The sequence below is a fragment of the Citrus clementina genome, unplaced genomic scaffold (genome assembly GCF_000493195.1).
Source record: "Citrus clementina cultivar Clemenules unplaced genomic scaffold, Citrus_clementina_v1.0 scaffold_5, whole genome shotgun sequence".
Classification (NCBI taxonomy): Eukaryota; Viridiplantae; Streptophyta; class Magnoliopsida; order Sapindales; family Rutaceae; genus Citrus; species Citrus x clementina.
Genome location: NW_006262201.1, coordinates 42,716,972 through 42,740,212, shown reverse-complemented (window position 1 = coordinate 42,740,212; position 23,241 = coordinate 42,716,972). Strand labels below are relative to the sequence as shown.

At 33.7% G+C, this 23,241-nt stretch overlaps 1 protein-coding gene across 3 annotated transcripts; it reads left to right on the top strand.

Annotated features, from left to right (window-relative positions):
- The first annotated feature begins 7,234 nt into the window (after positions 1–7,234).
- On the top strand, positions 7,235–22,904 carry LOC18040960 (Niemann-Pick C1 protein). 3 transcript variants are annotated; one of them, XM_024183159.1, is made up of 39 exons: positions 7,235–7,400; positions 7,703–7,779; positions 7,911–8,013; positions 8,155–8,262; positions 8,549–8,665; positions 9,128–9,278; positions 9,857–10,101; positions 10,259–10,447; positions 10,810–10,883; positions 10,964–11,081; positions 12,048–12,131; positions 12,635–12,730; positions 12,876–12,977; positions 13,086–13,154; positions 13,925–14,020; positions 14,100–14,207; positions 14,456–14,569; positions 14,949–15,032; positions 15,130–15,258; positions 15,967–16,165; positions 16,287–16,430; positions 16,571–16,614; positions 17,429–17,512; positions 17,626–17,694; positions 17,796–17,872; positions 18,060–18,129; positions 18,746–18,895; positions 19,386–19,451; positions 19,565–19,709; positions 19,860–19,924; positions 20,026–20,091; positions 20,420–20,513; positions 21,067–21,103; positions 21,191–21,248; positions 21,341–21,451; positions 22,000–22,067; positions 22,267–22,333; positions 22,421–22,489; positions 22,641–22,904. In XM_024183159.1, the coding sequence occupies exons 1-39, from the start codon at positions 7,347–7,349 to the stop codon at positions 22,722–22,724; spliced, it is 3,885 nt and encodes a 1,294-aa protein (XP_024038927.1). In that variant the 5' UTR covers positions 7,235–7,346; the 3' UTR covers positions 22,725–22,904. The 3 variants fall into 3 exon arrangements, with proteins under 3 accessions (XP_024038927.1, XP_006435367.1, XP_024038928.1); XM_006435304.2 differs by having other exon boundaries at positions 10,259–10,453; XM_024183160.1 differs by lacking the exons at positions 7,235–7,400; positions 7,703–7,779 and adding an exon at positions 8,313–8,471 and having other exon boundaries at positions 7,932–8,013; positions 8,159–8,262; positions 10,259–10,453.
- The last annotated feature ends 337 nt before the right edge of the window (positions 22,905–23,241 follow it).

The following is a 23,241-nucleotide window of genomic DNA, read 5'->3' as shown; positions in this document are numbered from 1 at the left end:
CAGCTTCTTTTTTCCAGTCCCAGTCCACGGAGTTTGCATTTCATTGTCATGACTCGTGTCCAAAAATTTACTTCTGATTCGGCTCTAAATTTTATTGTATAAGTGTTTGCACAAATTTAGCCATTCGCACCCCATGTGTAAGTGTTAATTAAACTACCCGAATTTTATAATGAGCGAATATTTATTTATACCTAAAAATTTTCATTTCCGTCCGATACACCCGCAAAATGGGTGAAATAAAAAGCTTAAAATTTTGTATTTAGAGTATCTCCAAAAGACTCTATAAATTTTACTTTTCAAATACCTATTTGTTTACCTATGTGGTAAATAAAATGGTGAAAAAATATGATATTTTTTAAAAGATTCTTCAAATAAAAATAAATTAATATTATTTTAATCATATAATTAGTTTTTTAAATGAAAAGTCAATAGCAATTAAAACACTTCTCTCTCTTTCTTCAATGAAAAATAATAAAATATAAATTAAAGAGGGAGAAATTAACTCTCTAAATTTGAAGAGAGACAATCAATTATTATTTGAATAATCTTAATTAGAATGTCTTTTGGAGCTTTAAATATTGATGTGGCTCTTCAAATAAGTAATAAAATCTTATTTGAAGAGTTTTTTGGTGATGCTCTTAGTCCGATAATTTTTTTAATTTGTTTTCTCCACTTTTCATATATTGGAGTCAAAATGCTTAATCATAAAAGAAAAGGAAATAAAAAAAAAGGGGGTGACGTTTGCTTTTACGTTTTATAATTCTAGATGGCAAATGATTAGGCCAACTTAGACATTCTACTTTTTTGGTCAGAGCAATGAACAATTGAACTTTGAAGATGACATTTTATATATGGCTTTGGTAAAAAGAAAGAAAGAAAGCTACAAAGCTCGAGATTGGGCATGCTGCATGCAGTATGTCCCTATCTCACACAAGACTTTTCAGCAGAACAAAATCCTATTCCTCGGATCTCTAAAAACTGCATCTCGCAGACTCTGCAGAACAAACCACCTCCCGAAAGCTATTCTGTTCCTGTACAATAAGCTTTTGGCCCCATTTCAAATTACATGATTAGGACTTACAATTTGGGTGCTTAGTTTTCATTTTTGTATACGTAATCCAAGGACCCATTTTGGGCAGGAATATCATTAAAATAATTTATTGAAAATGACTGGCCGGCTTGTATTGACACCAATCATTCTCTTCTCTTTTCTTAATTATATATATGTGTGTGTCTGTCTATATATATATATACATGGGCGGACCTAGTGTAGGCCCAGGAGGGGCTGCTTTGAAATTTATTTAAATATATATTATAATTGGTTGATTTAAAAAATTTCCTTTAAAAATATTTTTTACGTTTGGCTCATTTTTTAGTTTGTTATATATGTACTAGACTTGAAAGGAGTGTTTAAGTGAATATTTAATTGATTGACATAAGTGTCATCTTATAACTTTAAATTTTCAAAAATATCAAGGTAAAATTCATTGGTTTTTAGCTTTTTAATTAGCCAACTGGTTTCATCACTCTTTCAAAAATAAAATTACACGGTCTTTTTATCACATTCAAATAAAAAACGAATGAAGTATTAAGATTTTCTCATATGAATTAAACATGACTAGTTGAGTTAGAGTTATTTGATCAACTAAATTTCTTACTATTTGTGGTAACCTTTTTTTTTTGCCTCAAATAATTGTTCTAATTTAAGTCATTGCATGAAAACAACAAAATTTCAAATTGTTGATTAAGCTGATAATGAAATTATTATAGTATGTAATTTTTTAAAAACTGAAAATGAGTCGAGGATAGTCATTAATGTGTTGAAAATTATTAATTCAATGAAGTTCAATAATTTGGCACTTGTTTTTGTTTGAATTTTTTTTCAGTTTATTAAATCATCTGGTATCTAAAGACCACATTGAGCCCTGACTAATTTATATTCGAGCCGGGTACGACCACTAAGGCGGTAAAATTCTCCCAACAAGTATTTAACGTAATTGCATTCCCAAATCTCGAACTGAGTACCTTTGTTAAGTTAAAACAGCCGCATGCCGGTTAATATTAGCACTTGTTAGTGAATTTTTTTTAATTGTATTATACTAAGCCCCTCCTAGATAAAATTTCTGGGTCCGCTACTGTATATATATATATAGTTTTGGGGGTGGGGGTTCGGGGGATGTTAGGAAAAGCATTCTGTTAATTAATAATATATACTAGCAATTAATGAAATATTTGAGAAATTCGTCCTAGGCGCGTGTTCTGCGATTTGAAATGCGTACACTCAAATGCCAAATGATTTCGATCCTGTGGACCGCGCGGCCTGAGCTAAAACTTGAAACTGAAGCAAGCCTGCTACTGAAGACCTCACCCTTTTTCCCCCGGTACTCTTAACTGGGCCCCAAACGTGAGACGAGACAATTGCTTTTAGAATCCATTAAATAGAGGAATTTGATAATGAGAGTATATATGTAATTTTATTAATAATATATGGATAAATTAAATAATTAATAATTTTTTTTTATGTGTTAGTAGGGTAAAGCAAATGGAGTAAATGCTGCTTAGTGTTAAGCTCACGCAAACAGAATAAGCCACGAAAGCCTCAATAAAATACGGGGATATATAACGTGCATACAACCAACATCCAACTGCAATTCACACACACAGAGAGTAACGGCTTTTTAAGCGTTACACGCATCCAGTGTGAATGTGCGTGGTCAGCGTGAGCGGGTGTGATGTGAATGAAAGAATCAAGAATCTGGTTTTAATTTTAGCCGGCTGAGTTTCAATTGCATGTGGCGTGTGGCAAAACTTGCAATTTGCATGATTGAGGCGTGGCGCCGAGTGTTATGATAACGTCAAATGAGTAGTAATGATGACGACGACTGAGTCTTACAAATTATAAAGCCCATAACAGCGCAGGCGAGCTTCCATTAATTTAATTGGTTTAGTTTCGCTCAGGACGCGCCCCCCCCCCCTCCCAACACATCTAGAATCTATTCTCTAGTAAAGTAGAGTGACTCCAACCCCTTTGGGCTCTCTGTGGCCCCACCATCACACTCTTAATAATTAGTCCCACTTACAATTTGATTTTCTGCAGCTGTTAATTAATAATTACCCTTTACAATGTTAATTTAATCATGTACTTTATACTTAGTATTTTGTTACATTGTGTACCCAACGCTTATGTAGCTGCGGCAAAGAGCGACCGCAGTTGCCACTTCGGCCTTGGCCGAAGTGGTGGGCTGCTGCCCTCACAAGCATTGTGAGGGCAGCGGTTCTAGCCCCCACAAAAGCATTGTGGGGGTTAAATGTTCTTTATATCCTTCTCCCTTGCGAAATGCAAGTGGAGTATGGACATCCTCTCTTGTGAGAGGTTATTTGTATTGGGCATGTACTTCATAGAATTCATTGTAATAATATAAGTCCCAATCATGTATATCTGATTGTAAATATCAGTGTAATACCTCTGCTACAATAAACAGTTGTTGTAAATATCTGTGTAATGCAGTAATCTGATGATTAATCAGTCTCAAAAAAAAGAGCGACCGCAGTTGTTGCAGGACTCGGATGATGGCAATTAAAGAACACCATTAAAAGCTCTATGATAACTGCAATTACTGCACATATATTATTGATCATATATCCTCGTTCATACAAGCAAATCGTAATACTCTGAGCCAGTGCAAATATTTTTCACTTTTAATGCATAACCTGTTTAATATTGTATCCTCACAAACTCAAGGAAAATAAAACAAAATGAAGTGGTAAAAGATCCCTTTCATATATTTGGAAAGTTTGAAAATCGTTACTTTTTCATACGAACACTTGCAAATCTTAAAACTTATTTCATAATGTACGCCCTAAATAAAAATAGTATTTGTTAATCAAGTACTCTCACACTTTTATTATAGAAAATAAATAAATAAAAATTGAGTAGTTAAATTATGTCTTATATTACTTTGAAAATTATGAATTCATTTAATGATTGAAACATCATGTGTTATTTCATTTAAGCATATATCTTTCTTTTAGAATACATAATCTATATGGATGTAATTGCTAGTTTAATACTATAGGTGATGAAGAGGGACATATTCAATCAAACTAATTGATTACTGAATACTATGTATCGTTGCGTGAAGTTTTTGACATAATATTTGCAAGTAATGTCTATAAATTAAAAAGAAAAATCCAAGTAGTCATATCAAATCCGAGTATTTACGCTTTAAACTGTGGAGTAGTTTTTTTTTTTTTAATTAAACAGAGAAAATGGGAAATTAAATTCAAAATAACATAGTGGATTAGTGGTTGATCCACACTGACTGATGCTGAGAAATTCTGTTCTGGAGCAACACTGACTCTAGTGGGGTCGTTGAGAATCCAAACGTGGCGGTATTTCCTATGGCTCCTTCCAACTTATCAATGTAAAAGGGGCATCCCACAAATTTCTTTGTCGTTTTCATTTCCCACAATTGAATTCTCACACCCTGTTTGACAAATTCAATTCAGGGTTTATATTAGGAAAATTTTTAACCTACCCCAAATAAATTGATATTTTATACCGCATTTTCAATAAATTTGACTTATTGTACCGTACCTTGAATTCTTTTATTTTTTCAGTTAAATTTAACAGTGGAGAGGTAAAATTAAAAGTTAATCCTTTAAATTAATTTTAACGGAAATTCTCTTTATTGCAATTGAAATAAAAATTTTAAAAAAATTAAAGAAAAAATAATAGTGGTGACAAATGTATATGTAACAAGAAATTTTTTTTATTATAATTGAAATAAAAATCTTAAAAAATTAAAGGAAAAATAATAGTGGTGACAATGTACATGTAACAAGAATTTTTTTTATTGCAATTGAAATAAAAATCTTAAAAAATTAAATGAATTAAAAATTTTATTTTATTTTTCATAGAGAGGGGTATTTTTATCATTCAATCAAAAGTTAGACGGAGCCGTTAGAAATAATTGAAAAATTAATGAAATTAAGGGTGCGATGTAACACATCAATTTTTTTGAGTGCACGATATAAAATGTCAATTTATTTAGAGGTAGGTTAAAAATTTCCCATTATATTATTAAAGCAAACGATGGAATTTGAGTTGGGCTATTAAATCCGCACGCTAAAGAACCCTCAACGACCAACTCTCACTTACCTGTCAAAACACCGTACTGGGTTCTATTAAAGTATTAATGCATGAATATTTCTATCTTTGCTTTTGTCACTTTCATTCACCAAACCCTATATCACTCAATTCATAACCAACTCTTTTATTTGAGCTTTCAATTTTTTTGTTTGATACCACAAACAAAGGGTATGTTCGGGATTGTCTTCGCTTCTGAAATAATCAATTCTTATGGAAATTCTAATATAAAAAGCTATATAAATAAAGGTTCAGCTGTCTTAAAACAACTCTAAGGCAGAGCAGTTCCTAAAATTATTGGATGCACATGATTACAATTGTTTCAAATTCAGTTATGGAGCCTCTAAGTTATAATAATTGTAATATACATCCCTCGTGTGAACCACATAAAATTATAGGACCCATAATTTATGTGATTCACATGAGAGATGTATGTTACAATTATTATAACTTAGCATTTGCCATTCAGTTATAGCCATCTAATGGTTCTGAAAAATGCTCTAAGTTAAAGTTGCTCCAACGCAGCAGCTCAGCTGACTATAAATAATTTGATAAATTGTTTGGTGATAAAAAAATGTTATCGTTGATGACGATATAAGGTATACAGCCACCTGAATACGGACCTACAGAAGCCTTAATGCTCAAGCCATTTTATGCTGGTTTTATAGGGTCCCCGCTAATTAAAGTGGTGTGCAACAAACGAAGATAACTTGCATGTCTTAGATGTCATCACCACTAGATCGGTCGAAAAATTCTGAATCGAGTGGTATCAACGGTGTCGCCGTAGGATAAGTTCCTCCGAATCTGAGGCGATGAAACATATCACCAATTTTTTTCTAATTTTATTTTTAAAGATAAATTTATGGATATTAATAAATTATATTATTTCAGTGTACATGTATTTTTGGAAATTTGTTGGTAAGATGAGGATAAATTTGGTATTATGAATTATAATATCATATTCTTTTAAAAAATTAATTTTCAAAACTAGCTTTTTAATGTTTAAGATAAGAATAGGTTATTTGAGAATAGATTTTCAAGTAATCCAATTTAAAAAGTGTTTGGGTGCTAAATTGTTAAATAAGTGGTTATTTAACAATTTTAAAGCAATCACAAACATGCTCAAAATCTCAAATATATCGACTATCGCGTGCATGTTTTAATAAATTATGTAAAAACATATGTACATAAACAAATAAGATAATATCAAGCAAAATCACTCTCGATTATCCAAATTTTGTCCGCACGAGTAAAATTTGTATGAAACATGCATATGAACTATGGAGATATTTTAACTTACATTTTTTATTTAAAAATTTGATATAAAATTTGAGTCAAAACATGTTTTATAACAATATAATTTTTTTAAATCAGGTTAGGAATTTCAAGAGTGGTTTTTTTTTTTTTGGGCTATAATTGGTCAATTCAACATCACTTCACATAATTAATGCTTTTGTTAAAAATCTGGAATCCTATGAATTATGTAATGAAAATTTGATGTTGATAATAAAAAAAAATTGTTAAGCATAAGGGATGAGAGAAGGAATCTTTTTATCATTTTAACAAAATGAAAACTAAATTAAGAGGAAAAGAATAATGAATTGAAATAAAGGGGTTTGATGAAGGATAAAAAAACATTATAATAAAGAGTGAATTTTTCTTATATTTTAATTCAGTACACAATTCAAATAAAATGAGAGACACTTGGTAAAAGATTATTCTTATTATTAAATTGAGAGAGAGGACACAACTCAACTCATGAATAAGGATCTATCACAGTCAGCGGGTTCCCACAGATGAGAATTAAAATTGTGGGCCAGTCCGATTGTGATCTAGATGAAATCATTATTTGTTATATATTTAACGTTACTTCGTCACTTCAAAATTACCAAAGCAGCCTTGCACTTAATTACATATTAAAAAATGGATTTTTTTTTAAAAAAAAATTGGAACACTTGTCCGACGAGACAAACTAACCGAAAGCAAGGCCAAAACCGTAAATAAGCACACGAAACTAGACTCATTCGAACGCGCTTGATGAGAGTGAAGTCGCCAGCGGCAAGCGAAGAAGACTGTTCTCTCAGTAACTATAAATTCGCTCCTTTTTTGACTCTCTGTTGAAATTGAAGTCTCGGCTCCACATTTCATTTTCTCTTGCTTTTATGTTCATTTTCTCAACGCATTCGTGATCGACAAAATGAAGCTCTCACGCAGGAAAATAAAGTTTCTCCAATCGATTTCTTTATTTCAGGCAAGAAGCTTTGCTGCCATTGCTTTTTTTTTTTTTTGAATTTAGATTCCTGCTATCGTAATATATTTGAAGTTTAAGTTTGGATGAGAATTCAAAATATGAAGTTAAAAGAAAAAAAGAAGTTGCGGATTGTGCGTGTTTTTAGTTTTTAGTTGAGCAGATTCTATATATGTTTAATTTAAAAAAAAAATGAAGAGTCTTATTTATTTGAGCTTCAGTTTTGGTACTGAAGTGAACTGATATCATGTGATGATTCATTTTTGTGAAAGGTAGCTGAACTCGAAGTTACATAATATGTGCAGGTTTTATTTATTTTATGTGTAGTTCGTGCAGAGAGGCCTGACGCACGCTTGCTTGCGACATCCAACTCCGTTGCAGGGTGCGTTGATTATTGCTTTTTCGTATTTAACAGTAAAATCCGGACTAATATTAATTCTGCCATCTTGTTTTTGGATATTAGTGATCTGTTTACTTGATATTTGAAGAATTGAGCTCCTGATTCTTGTTTAGGGAGGTGAAACATGTGGAGGAATTTTGTGCAATGTACGACATTTGTGGAGCACGTAGTGACCGAAAAGTGTTGAATTGTCCTTATAATATCCCATCTGTTAAGGTATCTTTTGCAGCTCTTCTAGCATAGATTCTACAGTAATGGTGATTATTGATGGTTCTTAAATTTATACAAACTTTTTCTTTCCTTCATTTGTCGTTTATTATAACCATCTGATGATTACATCTCATTGTGTTCCCCCAGCCAGATGACTTGCTTTCATCAAAAGTTCAAAGTTTATGCCCGACAATTACTGGCAATGTTTGCTGTACAGAAGATCAATTTGATACTTTACGGACACAAGTTCAGCAAGTAAGAATTTTATCTGAACCTATTCGTCCTATCCTGTCTCATGATTTCAGGTCCTCTTTCTGTCTTTTTCCCAGTTCCCACAGAGACCTGAAATGCTGTGAAGGCAGCCCATCTATAAGATGGAACAATCACCTTTTTATTTCAAAGGAAATGGTTATGAATACCCACAGTCATGTGCCCATGCTCTTAGGAAGGGTGCTTTGGTTACAGTTATGTTTTTCCAATACTCAAGCAACCGAAAATTATGCCAATTGTACAGTTCTCATGTACGTATTTCTTTTTGCAGGCGATTCCCTTTCTTGTAGGTTGTCCAGCATGTTTGAGAAACTTTTTAAATCTGTTCTGTGAGCTTACCTGCTCTCCAAATCAGAGTTTATTTATCAATGTGACTTCTGTTTCCAAGGTCAGAAATCATTATTATTGTTATATGGTTTCATTTTAAAAGATCTCTAAGCATTCCAATATTATTAGGTCTCCCTTCTGACAACTAGCAAGCAATTCTGTTATCTGAGATTTAAAAAATAAGAATCTGTGTCCTCTGTGTTTCCTCTATTTTGAGTTAGCACATGCTAGTCAGTTTGTTCTCATGTTGCTTCTTTTGTTATATCATTTGGATTGTTTTACCTGGACACAAATTGTGACATGTTAAGCACATTTAGTCTTCTGGTAATCTAACATGCCTTTCAATCTTGCTGTTGTTCAAATTTTTTTTTTTTACAAAAAAACTACAATTTAAATATTAATTTTCCTATGCAGTAACATACTCTTTCAAGAATTTAAGTTCTGGTTTTCATCACATTTCCCACTGGAGACAGAAAATACCTTGAAGCATGTATAATTTATTTATTCCTTAAACTTGTTGCAGGTCAGTAATAATTTGACAGTGGATGGGATTGACTATTATATAACTGACACTTTTGGTCAAGGGTTATATGAATCTTGCAAGGATGTAAAATTTGGTACCATGAATACTCGAGCATTAGATTTTATTGGTGGGGGTGCTCAAAATTTTAAAGGTAAATTGATGCTCGGTGATTAAACTTAAGGTTGCTCTCTCTATCTATTCTATCTCTCCTTTTTTTTGTTTTCGATGACCTGCTATGGTTGGAGGTGTAAAACAAATATCCTTTTAATTCTTAGCTCCTCCAAAGAATAATTTAATAGGCACCTCTAAAGATTAATTGAAAATGCTGATTTCAAATACCTGGATGCTAACTGTTCTAATTGCTAAGTTCCATGGTCTGGCTACCCAATGAGGGGTTGATTGGGTAGGTTTAGAAGGGCTAAATCCAATTTTGTAGCCCGCTATATTTCAGAACCTTGAAACAGCTGAAAAGAAAATCTACAAAGGTCGGCTTGAGCTGCAGCGGCTTGGATTTAGGTTTGGTTTTGGGAGAATAATTATGTGCATTGACTAAAGAAATGGATGCATCAGTTATTATTTTCAAAGTCTTCACAAATGGGACTTGAAAAGTGGACTGGTTGTTACTGAAAAGTGTCTGCACTTTTTACTAGTTTATTTTTCCAACGAGACTATAGATATATTCCCTATGATCTTGATAACTTGTTGTGTTTGAATGTTTTCTTTTTGCAGATTGGTTTGCTTTTATTGGTAGGCGAGCTGCTGCCAATCTGCCTGGTTCACCATATACTATTAAGTTTTGGCCAAGTGCTCCTGAGTTATCTGGAATGATACCTATGAATGTATCTGCTTATTCATGTGCTGATGGTTCACTTGGCTGTTCTTGTGGTGATTGCACTTCCTCTCCTGTCTGCTCTAGTACAGCACCTCCTCCACACAAAAGCAGCTCCTGTTCAGTTAAAATGGGATCTCTTAATGTGAGAGCCAACACCATTGTGTATCAAATTTGGCTGTTGCATTCAATTTCTTGTTTGCTCTGGATGCAATTGTCATCAAAATGCTTTTAGACTTTCATGTAGTGTAATTTTAGGTATCATATATATTTTGCTAATGTTCACTGGTTGACATCTGCAGGCCAAATGTGTTGACTTTGCTTTAGCAATCCTGTATATAATACTGGTTTCTCTGTTTTTTGGGTGGGGTTTCTTTCATCGTAAAAGAGAAAGGAGCCGATCCTTTAGAATGAAGCCACTGGTAAATGCAATGGATGGTAGTGAACTGCATTCTGTTGAAAGGCAGAAAGAAGAGAACCTCCCCATGCAGGTGCAGGTGCATGCCAATTTTCACTCATTCTAGTATATTATGATCTTCAATTTCTATCATGACGCATAATACTGCACATTCACAGGCTACATTCATGTACTATATATCTTGAGCCAGTGATATGCCATTCCCTTCTCTTTTTTTTTACCTTCAATTGTAAATAAAGATATTCTGTGTATCATGCAACAGCGAATCTACTATTAGGTTATTTCTAACATATACACTAGGACTCACTCATGCTTGGATAAATTTCTCTGACAAACCCTTATTCTTTTTTTAACTCCTTATTTCCCTCTCTTTCTTTTGTGTGTTGGTTAGTCTACTCACATCATAAATTTTTTTTTACTGGATTTTTGTATCAGATGCTTGGTACTCCTAGAACTAGAAACAGAATTCAGCTTTCGATTGTGCAAGGATACATGTCAAATTTTTACAGGTCACTGCCTTTACCTTTAATGCTTATACATCATTTCAAGCAGAATGAATTTTGACCTGTTGAAACATATTTGTGCTCAGGAAATATGGAAAATGGGTTGCTAGAAATCCAACCCTTGTATTGAGTTTGTCAATGGCTTTGGTTCTTCTACTTTGTTTAGGTCTAATCCGTTTCGAGGTCGAAACACGGCCTGAGAAGGTAATATTTGGCTCAAGCAGCATTTTACATCATATATGAATAGTGTTTTTTAAAAAAAAATTCTGCCTTATTTGGTCCCCAATTCTGCTACTCATCCTTTTCAATTCTGCTTCAATATGCTGCTGTCATTTCAGTTTAAATGTGATTCACTGTCTTTTGGTTAATGAACTTTGACATGTTATGGCAGGGATAATTAGTTTGTATACTGCAGTAGGGCTGAGTACAAAATAATATATTCTTGACTTAATCTGGATAATTTCAGTTACAGTAGAAAATTTCTGGAAGTAACTTCCAGAGGGGGGAGGATTTAAATCTTTTGAGGATGCCATTTTCTAATAATTGTTCAATGGAAAGTGCAGCCATCTCTTTCTTACTATGATACATGGATTTTCTTAAAGATTCATAGCTCCTAAATCCTCAGGGCGTCAATTCCCCCTGTCATTTGTTTTCTCATGTGGACATAAGTTGGTTCTATTGTCCCACCATAGATGAAGCTTGTGGCGAGGCCATCTTATATGCTCAACGAATGTGTGCGGAAGGAAGCAGAGAAACTTCAATAAAGTAGAATTTCTCAAGTAGAATCTCACAAGTATTTGGGAAAATGTCTAGTAGCCCGAAAAAAAAGAGAGAGAGAGAGAGAGAGAAAAAAAGAAACTTCTCACATTTTATAAATTTTGGGTGGTTTAATAAACATATGTGGAAAGAAATGGAAAACAATAAACCGAGTAAATGATTAAAGTAGAAACTACAAAGTGATATGCAGTTGGGAAACATGACCGAAAGAATGCAAAAATAGTTGTTAAGGATTTGAATGTCCTTTAAATTCATTAAGGGCTATCAGGGGTTAAATTATTACATTATTCTCTGTGAACATTACATATATTTACGATTATTTTACCATAATTTTAGCATTTCTTTCTTTTTGCTTGAGTTCTCTGTCAACTCTTGATACATGTACTGTTTCAGCTTTGGGTTGGGCCTGGGAGTAGAGCCGCAGAGGAGAAACTATTTTTCGACAGCCACCTTGCTCCTTTCTACAGAATTGAAGAGGTTTGCATTTTGTAGTTATTGTGTTTTTTATTACTTTTTGAAGTACAAAAGAGGGAAATTTTGATTATGGTTTGGAGGCCAAAGTAGGTTTAACATCCTCTCTGTTATAATATAACTGAAAGAAACAAGCACAGTCCAACTGAAAATTCTTGTTATTTTCAGTTGATCTGTGGAGAAAAAGACCACGATATCATTCTGTTAACGTTTTTCTATATGCTTGCGGGAGAATAAAATTCACCTGCATGTAACAGTGTGCAAGTAAACTTTAAGCTATTGTGGAGCTCCTTTTTTTCAGTTAAAGGCTCTCATTTGGATTGTTATGCTTCATTTATTTTTTCTAGAATGCATTTGTGCCTAGTTCAGTTTATACCGATGTGACTTTTCATAAGACTTAGTTATCTGGTAACTTCTTTTTTGAGGATTTTTCACTGTATAACCAGGACAAATCTTTATTATTGCATAATTCATAGATAGAAAGAACTAATGGAACTTAATTTTTCCAGCTAATATTGGCGACCATTCCAGACACCACTCATGGGAACTTACCGAGTATTGTGACAGAGAGCAACATTAAGTTACTTTTTGAAATACAGAAGAAGGCAAGTTTGATGAAACTTGTTATGATTAAACTGTATTAACATGCAAATTTGTTTTCTAATTTATTAAGTTGAAGTTTTTGTAACTTTTTTGAACCTCCTTGACAAATTGACTTAAATAACTCAATTCACAACTCAATCTTAATAGATTGATGGACTTCGTGCAAATTATTCTGGCTCAATGATATCTCTCACAGACATTTGCATGAAGCCACTGGGCCAGGATTGTGCCACACAAAGCGTTCTGCAGGTAATGTCTTTCTCTGTGACAACTCCCTAACTACTGCATCCAGCTCCCTAATAAATAAATTATTTGGACTAACATATTCCTTAATTATTTGCTATTTCCTTATGATAGTATTTCAAAATGGATCCTAAAAATTTTGATGATTTCGGAGGAGTTGAACATGTCAAGTATTGTTTTCAGGTACACATTAGTAATCTTGATCTCCATATTGTTTAAAGTGCAAGAGCATGCCTTTATTGTTTATAAGTGAAAATGTCTGACCTTTAATCTTTTATGTCTGATAAAAAATTAAGCTTTAGATTATATACTATAAATATTAAATGTAATATTTAAAGTATATTTGTCCTTGCATGAGTTGAGTATGACTGGTGAAGCATTGTGTTGTTGGCATTTGGGCGTTGAAAAGGGTTGAACTCTGCAAAAGCACATTTTATGAACTCGAAATTGGCATAGCTGTGTGGGCATGAATTCGTGCAATGGCACATGTCACAATCGAGCTGCTATATTCTATACTTAGACATCATGTTATGCTGAAAAATCCAATTGTTCCCTTGGTAATGATATTATTTATATTTTCTTGGAATCATGTGCTACTTTGATCTGAAAAAATGATGATGACTTAAATGCAGTTGAGACTGAGAATAATGTCAAAAGTTCAACTGATAGAGCTATTTAGATTCTGATAAGCAAGTTTATAAAAGTTGTCGAATCTTAAATTACTAGTCAATAGAACAATTTTATCTGCATTTCCTTGCTGGTTAGAATCGTATTGTGTGCTCTGTTGGTGGCATTTGTTTTATAATTTCTTCCGATGTTCTTGTTGTATGTGTCTGACAGAATTATATTAATTTGTTTGCCTTATAATTTTCCTTTTTGATCTCTTCTCTTACAATAATGGAAGCCTCATTTTCTACAAGCTGGCCTACTGATTATGCTACATGTCTTTTTAGCATTATACATCTACAGAATCATGCATGAGTGCTTTCAAAGGTCCCCTTGATCCAAGCACCGCATTAGGAGGTTTCTCTGGGAACAACTATTCTGAGGTAATTTTTCCAGCTCTTGTAAATTTCAGATACAATTGTACCATTGGAGTCTTTAACTTAAAGTAATGTTCCAAGACAGGCATCTGCTTTTGTTGTTACATATCCAGTAAACAATGCAGTAGATAGAGAAGGAAATGAAACCAAAAAAGCAGTAGCTTGGGAAAAGGCCTTTGTTCAGTTAGCAAAGGTTTGTATCTGTGGTTCACTATTGATTGCTATTTGTTTGTTTGTTTGATTTTCTTGTAGCTTGCCAAACAGTTGACCACTGTGTCAACCTTTTTATATTTAGGCTTAGGACGATGGTGCATCTTGCATGCAGAAATGTTTTATCTTCTTCACTTGATTTCCCATGTTTTTCATCTATTTTTCTTATAAGTTTGGTGGTCATTAATTGCCACTCCTTTTAAAGTTGTGGCTAATTTAATCTCTTTTCAGGATGAGTTGTTGCCCATGGTTCAGTCAAAAAATTTAACACTTGCTTTTTCATCGGAGAGCTCCATTGAGGAAGAACTGAAAAGAGAAAGTACTGCAGATGCCATAACTATAGTGGTGAATATTTATTTCTTAACGTTTATGTTAGTTTGCTGTTACGAAATTAATCTCAAACTATCTATAATATCGTTCATGCTAATTTGGCTTGGGGTAGTGTGGATCGAAGAAAAATGATTGTTGTGGTAGACCAACTGGTCTTGGGAATTGAAACTTACTTGAGTTGATTGTTAAATTTGTCCTATATTTCATCTTCTATTGTTTCGAAAATATGAACTTTCTTGTAATCGGAATGCTATCATAACTCAACTTAACTAAGCTTCGGACAGCTATTTAGGTCAGCTAACATAAAACCACCCTGTTACTTCATTCTCTTACAACAGAGCCAAATTGATGTGTTTCTCTTCTGAGTATAATTTTGCTTCCCTTTCCATTTCAGATAAGCTACTTGGTAATGTTTGCGTACATATCTCTTACATTGGGTGATACACCTCACTTATCTTCCTTCTACATTTCTTCTAAGGTATCATTTAATCCACTATTTTTTCCACATACACACATTAGAAATTGACCATATTTTTTCTCAAACTTATCTCAGTATATGATTGGTCGGATTGCAGGTATTGCTTGGCCTTTCTGGGGTTGTTCTTGTCATGCTCTCTGTTCTTGGATCAGTTGGTTTTTTTAGTGCAATTGGAGTAAAATCAACCCTCATCATCATGGAAGTTATTCCTTTTCTTGTTTTAGCTGTAAGTTCCACCATCTGTCGATTTCATATGATGCCAGATTGCATAATTTTAGATGCGAGTTCACTGTTCTTGTGATTTGGGCCATGTGTGAAATGTGGATTATGAACCAAAAATTTTAAGCCTGCAGATTCCAGGAAATAAAATCAGTGCTTAGAAACTTGGATTACTTGACTATGAATTTGCCTATCCCAGTAACAAAAAACCTGGTTCCTATAGAACCTATCACTAAAATACCACTAGAGGGGATAGGGCTAGGCAGAGCGAAAATGGTTTTCCATGAGATGGGAAATGAAAACTATTGGCCCGAAGTTTGTGAAAAGTTTTGCATCTTAAGTCCCTTTTGTTACCTTGTACCAATAACTGTTGAGTACTTCAATTAGGCACAGACCTGGATTCACATAATGCAAGCTACCATGTTGGTAGAATCATCAGCTAATATTTAACAGAACATGAGCTTTAAGTGGACACATTCAGTTCTTCAGAAAATTTTCTTCTTAACCTTTTCATTTTATGTTTTAAGTTCCATGAAGCTAGTTAATTACAGTTTTCAAAAGGTCAAAAGACCTTCAATCTGAATATTAGAATAACTAACTTTAAAATCTTCTCAAAATTTGGTGATTGATCCATTTTTATTTCTATTTAATTGTTGCAATATCTGTCATCAAGTTCTGTTGCAGCATGTAATTGTTTTCTCCTCTGCTATAACAGGTTGGGGTGGATAATATGTGTATACTAGTGCATGCTGTTAAGCGGCAGCAGCTGGAGTTACCTTTGGAAACACGAATAAGCAATGCACTTGTGGAAGTTGGACCATCCATAACACTTGCTAGTTTATCTGAGGTTTTAGCATTTGCAGTTGGAAGTTTTATTCCTATGCCAGCCTGCCGTGTCTTCTCCATGTTTGCCGGTCAGATATTGTCATCCATTTAAATTGATAAACTTATGAAATAATTTTTCGTCCTTTTTGAGTGACTGTCATGATGTCCATTGTCGTGTGTTTTTTAACTCCAATTTTTGTACTCTTGCAGCGCTAGCTGTTTTGTTGGACTTCCTTCTGCAAATTACTGCTTTTGTTGCTTTAATAGTTTTTGACTTTTTGCGAGCTGAAGATAAGAGGGTTGACTGTATTCCATGCTTAAAACTATCTTCTTCATATGCTGACTCTGACAAAGGTACTTCTAAGAGTTGCTTAATTAATGTTTAGAGTATTACCTGACCTGGTTTTAGGTGATTAATTCTCACTTCGTTTTTTCAATCTTCTGTTTTGAAGTTGAAATCAACTCTGACTAAAGTTTTTGTTGTGGAAGTTTAGGCATTGGTCAGAGAAAACCTGGACTCTTGGCTCGATATATGAAGGTAATTAAACTTTGCTGGCCATTGAACTTCCCTGGCAAGTCATATTTGTTTCACAGTTCTCAACTATATTCCATGGCACAAACATTCTTTGTTTAGATTCATGATGTTTTCTCTCAGAGCCTCTAGTAATAATTTTTCCCTATGAAAATGCTTGACCCTCATCTAAGCCACATATTTGATTGGGGAAAACCTAATAGTTCCGAATATTAACAAACTTTTATGATGAAAAAAAAGGATCCTATGAGATCTTCTATGGTATTGAATTAGTGTCAATTTTCATGGGACAAAACTTTCAACAAAACATGGGTTGATCTGCCAAAAAGGAGTAGATCCCTTAATGCTTTTCTTACAAGTCAAATTTGATTACACAAGTTTGGCAATGGCAGTTGCAACTGATTGCAGTATTAATGATGAATTCTTATTTAATAATTGAGATAAAACGTGAATGATAATTATCGTGCGAGATACATCGCCAGCTCTTTCTGGCGCGGGGTGGGGGGAAGAAAGCGTGGTAGTGGGACTGCCCCCACAAGTTCCACTCTCATGCCCAAATAAATAATTAAAATAAAAGGGCAGAAAAATTACATGTTATTAATATTTGTCTCTGGCTAAATTAGCCAATGGACATTTATGTTACTGATGTGTGGATTAAGATTATCATACTTGTTTCTTTTTATATTCCCTCTAGTTCTTAATGCTAAAAGTTCATTCAGCAGCATCTTTTTGGTAATTTTGAGCTTCATAATTTGAATTTGATTTTCCATCTTTACTGTTATTTCCAATCCACTTGAGCTTCTTTTTCCAATTCTTTTAGGAGGTCCATGCAACGATTCTCAGTCTCTGGGGAGTGAAAATAGCTGTTATTTCTCTATTTGTTGCATTCACTTTGGCTAGCATTGTGAGTTGCTTTCTATTTGTTTCTATTTTCAAAAAATATATGGGATCTACAGTTCTTTGATATGTGTTTCTCATGTGTTTTAATTTAGTTGCTCATATTTCTAAAACTAACAGGCATTATGCACCCGGATTGAACCTGGTTTGGAGCAGAAGATTGTTCTTCCACGAGACTCATATCTTCAGGTTTAATCCCTTCATAACTCTTACATTTTATTGAGTCCTTGTGTATTTATTTATTGTGTTCAGTACAGCAGTTCTGACTCTTGAGTTCCTGTTTGCTGCAGGGGTATTTTAATAATATTTCAGAGCATCTCAGAATTGGACCACCACTTTATTTTGTTGTAAAGAACTATAATTACAGGTATACCTGCATAAATTTGCCTTTTATTTTTCATTTATTTTGATATTATCTATAGCAGTCCCTCTGTTCTCAAAAATGAATCAGCTACAAATTTACTTTTCCATTTGCAAGCACTTGGGCATACATTGGTTTTAATCACTTTTCATTTCAATTTTGTTTTTCATGCTAATATTACTCTATACTTCAGCTCAGAATCAAGGCAGACGAATCAGCTGTGTTCAATCAGCCAATGTGATTCAAACTCTCTTTTGAATGAGGTTGAACTTTCTTCTCATTTTGTTGATATTCAGATAAAATTCTAGTTTCTGGACATCTTTATTTTATATTTGGGTCAACCTCCAAGATCACCTCATTTAATTGTCATGCAAAGTTTCACTTGATGATTTCTGCCATTTATATTCTGATTCGCCTTCTTTTATTTATGTACAGAAATTCTTTCAATGTTATACAGTTTTTTTTCAGCAACTTTTTAATTAAGTTGTCTGTAAAACTATAGTTATACTAATACTTGTCTATGTTTGTAAATTTGAAGCAGCATATAAGTGATAGAGAATTTCTCTCTATTCATGAATACGTATTTGTGTTGAGGAGATGTTTAATATCTTTGTTTTTTGATGATACAAGTTCTGAGACTCGAACATATCTTTGAACAGTTCCCCCTTATCTCCCTTTTACAGTTTTAAGATTCATGTTATATTACAAAGTGTCTTCCATTGAGTGTGGAACAGTTTAAGTGTGGTTTGTTTGATTTTTAATTGTTTAGCCTGTTAATCTTTGTTTCTGCACTTTGTCAATATATTTATTCCTTCTTCTTCGTCTATGTTATTTCCACAGTATTACATCCTTGATGCAAAATGTTTGTTTATTGACTAGATTTCAAGAGCATCGTTGATTCCACAATCAAGCTACATTGCTAAGCCAGCTGCTTCATGGCTTGATGATTTTCTTGTATGGATATCTCCTGAAGCTTTTGGTTGCTGTCGAAAGTTCACAAATGGGAGTTATTGCCCACCTGACGACCAGGTTAAAATTCCATCTTTTTATTCTTGTTTCATTCATTTAATTGAGGAATGTCTGCCTAAATGGTTCCAGAATTATGTGGCCTTCTCTTTCTGTCTTTCTCATAGCTTCCCCAGTCAGTTTGTTGTTGTTATGTACTATTTCGCTCCAAGGCCTTATGTTGTCTCTGGTTTTTAAATTTTTTTAAAGGTGCTGGAATTTTTTAAAATTACAAGTGGTAAACTGATTATTTAGTAGCTTAGATAAAACAATTAGAATTTAATATTATGTGACTAATTCTTTTCACTTTAGCATTTTTACAGTAATGGCACAATAAATCTTCAACTCTTTAAGCCTCCATTGTTGAGAATTTGCTTAACTGTGTAATCATGAGGTGGCATACTATTTTGATAATGCTTTCCTGGCACTTTTTGGACATCAAACCTTGATGCTTTTAAGATTTTCCATCTTTTAGTGGGAATCCAATAATTTACTAAAATAGTCTTCCCTCCAGCCTCCTTGCTGCCCTTCTGGTCAAAGTTCCTGTGGCTCGGCTGGAGTATGCAAAGATTGTACAACGGTAATCTACTCCCTAGAGTCAATTCGTTATATAATTGTTTTGGAGTAGGGCAACAGGTTTTCTCATTTTTACTTTTTGAGTTCTAACTATTGAGAAAATTTGACATTCTTCAGTGCTTCCACCACTCGGATTTGCTTAAAGATCGACCATCTACCATACAGTTCAAGGAAAAACTTCCATGGTTCCTGAATGCTCTGCCTTCGGCCAGTTGTGCGAAGGGTGGCCATGGTGCATACACCAACAGTGTGGATTTGAAAGGTTAGAAGGACTGCATTTTTGCTTTCTCAATTACTTCCGCTTCTAAACAACAAGCCAGACACTGAAACAGTTTACAATTTGATATATGTATGGGTGGCTTTGTTTGTGAACTACCTTTGGTGGATTATTATGTAAATTCTGCATCATCAGGTTATGAAAATGGAATTGTACAAGCTTCTTCCTTTCGTACATATCATACACCCCTCAACAGGCAGGTAGGAAAAGTTTCTTCTATTTAATAAAATTGAGCATTCTTTTTAATTTTTTTGGGAATTATGTGGAGATGGCATTTAATTCAACTGTAAATTTATTTCAGATTGATTATGTTAATTCCATGAGAGCTGCTCGAGAATTCAGTTCAAGAGTTTCTGATTCTTTGCAGGTAATAAATCAAAAGTTGGTGACTGGCTCAATAGTTTCACTTGGGTACTTACATTTATATTTATTAACTATATTTTCTGGCTAGTATCCATGCAACTGTCTTGTCTTGCTCCCATGTTAGGCAGCAGATGTATGTTGCTAGCAAAAATTCCATGTCATGCTAAAAACTGTAAGTCAGTATTGATAAACTCCATAGATGCTTTATGCATGTGTATAGTTGGAGGTTCAGGGAAGCCCATTGTTATTTTACTGTAATACATTTTAGCAGAATAGGCAGAGCATATTAGTTCTACCCTGTCTACAATTATAATTTTTCTTTTCTGGTGCAGATGGAGATCTTTCCGTATTCTGTATTTTATATGTATTTTGAGCAATACCTTGATATTTGGAGGACTGCACTGATCAACCTTGCTATAGCTATTGGTTAGTACCTTCAGGACTTCCGCACTCAGAAACTGTTGATGATTTTGTAGTACATCATAAACTGGAATTTCTTTACTGGTATTATTGCTCTTTGCTTTTAAGGTTAGACTTTAAATGGTCTTCATCAAAAGCAAATGTTGTATTGCATAAACCAGTTCTTTCACTACTCATATTTCTCCTTCTTTTCCATGCCATTTTGTTTCTATGCTCTGAGAGGAAGCTTGTGATTATATATCATTCTTTGCATACAGACTTTTTGGGATATAAGACAATGACTCGATTTCCCACTTCCTAGTATGAAACTGGATAGCTTTAATAAGTATGTTTGGAAATCACACAAGCTTATTACTGGCCCTATAGCCTGTGGCTTTCTCTGAAGAAAATACTCACTATTCCCACATAACAGTAATCGGTTGTTTCTATTGGATTTGTATTTTTATAATTCTGACTTCATATATATATATATATATATATTTCTTCACTTTTATGCTGACTTGGGAGTTATTTCCACTGGTCCAAAACATTGATTTGATTCGTTTAAATATTTTACCAGGCGCCGTATTTGTTGTTTGTTTAATTACCACATGCAGGTCGGTATTCTAATTTTAGCCTTTTTTTAATTAGGCTTGTATTTTTTTTTAAGATGACTTTTTACCTTCTTTGATTTTTAAATGTAGTTTTTGGAGTTCAGCAATCATTTTGCTGGTGTTGACAATGATTGTGGTGGATCTTATGGTACTTGTGCTAAACTTCTTTCATTTCAAGCAGCTCTGTTATCAATTGTCTGTTTACTTTTTAACATCTGCTTAAAACTTGAACTTCTGTAGGGTGTGATGGCAATTCTGAAGATCCAACTAAATGCAGTCTCTGTTGTTAATCTTGTCATGGCAGTTGGCATTGCTGTCGAGTTCTGCGTGCATATAACACATGCTTTCTCCGTCAGTATCTTTTCCATTTTCTCTTCTTAAATTTATGTTTTACATCCCATGTCTTGCATAAACTATTAGCTAGACACTCTTCCCAAATTAATACCATAAATCCCATAAATATTATTTATATATATTAGTTGAAAGAGAAGAAGGGTCCTCTCTCTCTTTCTTTGAAGACACATATACATATTTGATGATTGGATTAAGATTTACCGTTGAGCTAAGTTTTTGCCAAGCACTAAATCAATGATTAGGATTTATTTTTATTTCTATCTTTTCATTTATGTTGCCTAGCAACCATTGATTCAATGTTCAGTTAAAACTCAACCCAGCACAGAATTCGCATCCCTAATGATTTGTATTTGAACAGTTGTAAGTATGCCATTGATACTACAGTGGTAGGATGAATTTTTTTAGCACTACAACCAATTATATAGTGCATCTCGAAGGAAATTTTATCCCTTCTTTATTTGATACTCCCCTTATAATTTCATTTTCTTTATGCTATTCTTTAAACATATCTTCTTCTAGCATGTTCTCAAGCAATTCTTTAACAGGTAAGCAGTGGAGACAAAAACCAGCGCATGAAAGAGGCTCTTGGTACGATGGGGGCTTCTGTCTTCAGGTTCTTTTTGTTCTCTTCAATGAACTTGTGACTTCTGATTGACATTTTGACCATCCCTTTTTGCTAATGGAACAATGGATCCCGAGTATTTAGGATCCTCCTAACTCAGATGTAAAAAAAAAAAAAGGAAGCTTCCTCCCTCAGCTTAATTTTTTTCACACATCTCAGCTTTTGACCATCCCTTTAACCACTTTTGCAGTGGAATCACGCTCACAAAGCTAGTTGGAGTTATCGTTCTTTGCTTCTCAAGGACAGAAGTTTTTGTGGTATCTTTTCCTACACTTAACTCTCAGATTGCAGGAGGCACTACTTGTCCAGCCCACTTAATACTTTTACCATTTTATATCTTGCAGGTTTATTACTTCCAAATGTACCTAGCTCTGGTCCTTCTCGGTTTCTTGCACGGCCTTGTATTTCTACCGGTAAGTGCATCGATTTACGCATGGTACATTGTTGCAGTCTCCAATTTGTAGAGACTTTTGCCAAAACCCCAAGTGGCGTAAAGTGAAACAAAAATTTATATTCTGTATGCAAGTAAAGATAACTTTGTGAACAATTTCCCTATGGCCACAGGTTGTATTAAGCGTGTTTGGTCCACCTTCAAGATGTATGCTTGTTGAGAGGCAAGAAGAGAGACCATCAGTTTCTTCGCTGTGACTGAATCCATGGCAGTACATCAATTTTTATTCTTTTTTTTTCCTTCTTTTTAGGGCAGGGTTAAAGTTCTGCAGTTTTGATACTCAAATTCCTTGTATAATTATTATAGTTCAAAAGTACTTTGAATAGCTTGTAAAGCGTACTAAAATCTTTAACCTAGAGAAAGGAGAAAAATGAAAATATTCATTAGCAAAAATTATTATTATACTATTCTTTTCACCCCAAGTATATCAGCTGTTTCTCGCCTCTTTTAAGGAATATCTGATTTCTGAATTAGTTTGGTCTCTTGCAATCACATTTTAGTAATCAGATATTTCGGATTGTAATAAATTCGGGATCAAATTAAAAGACACAAAAATATACATTCTAAATATAATGTATTTTATCAGATATTGTATTTAAAAATTTGTGAGCTTGATCTTTAACTATAATAAAGTTTAAGACAGCTTATCGTAACTGTATAGTAGTATCGTTGGCATGAACTAAGAATCCAAGATTACTACTTATGATGGTATCT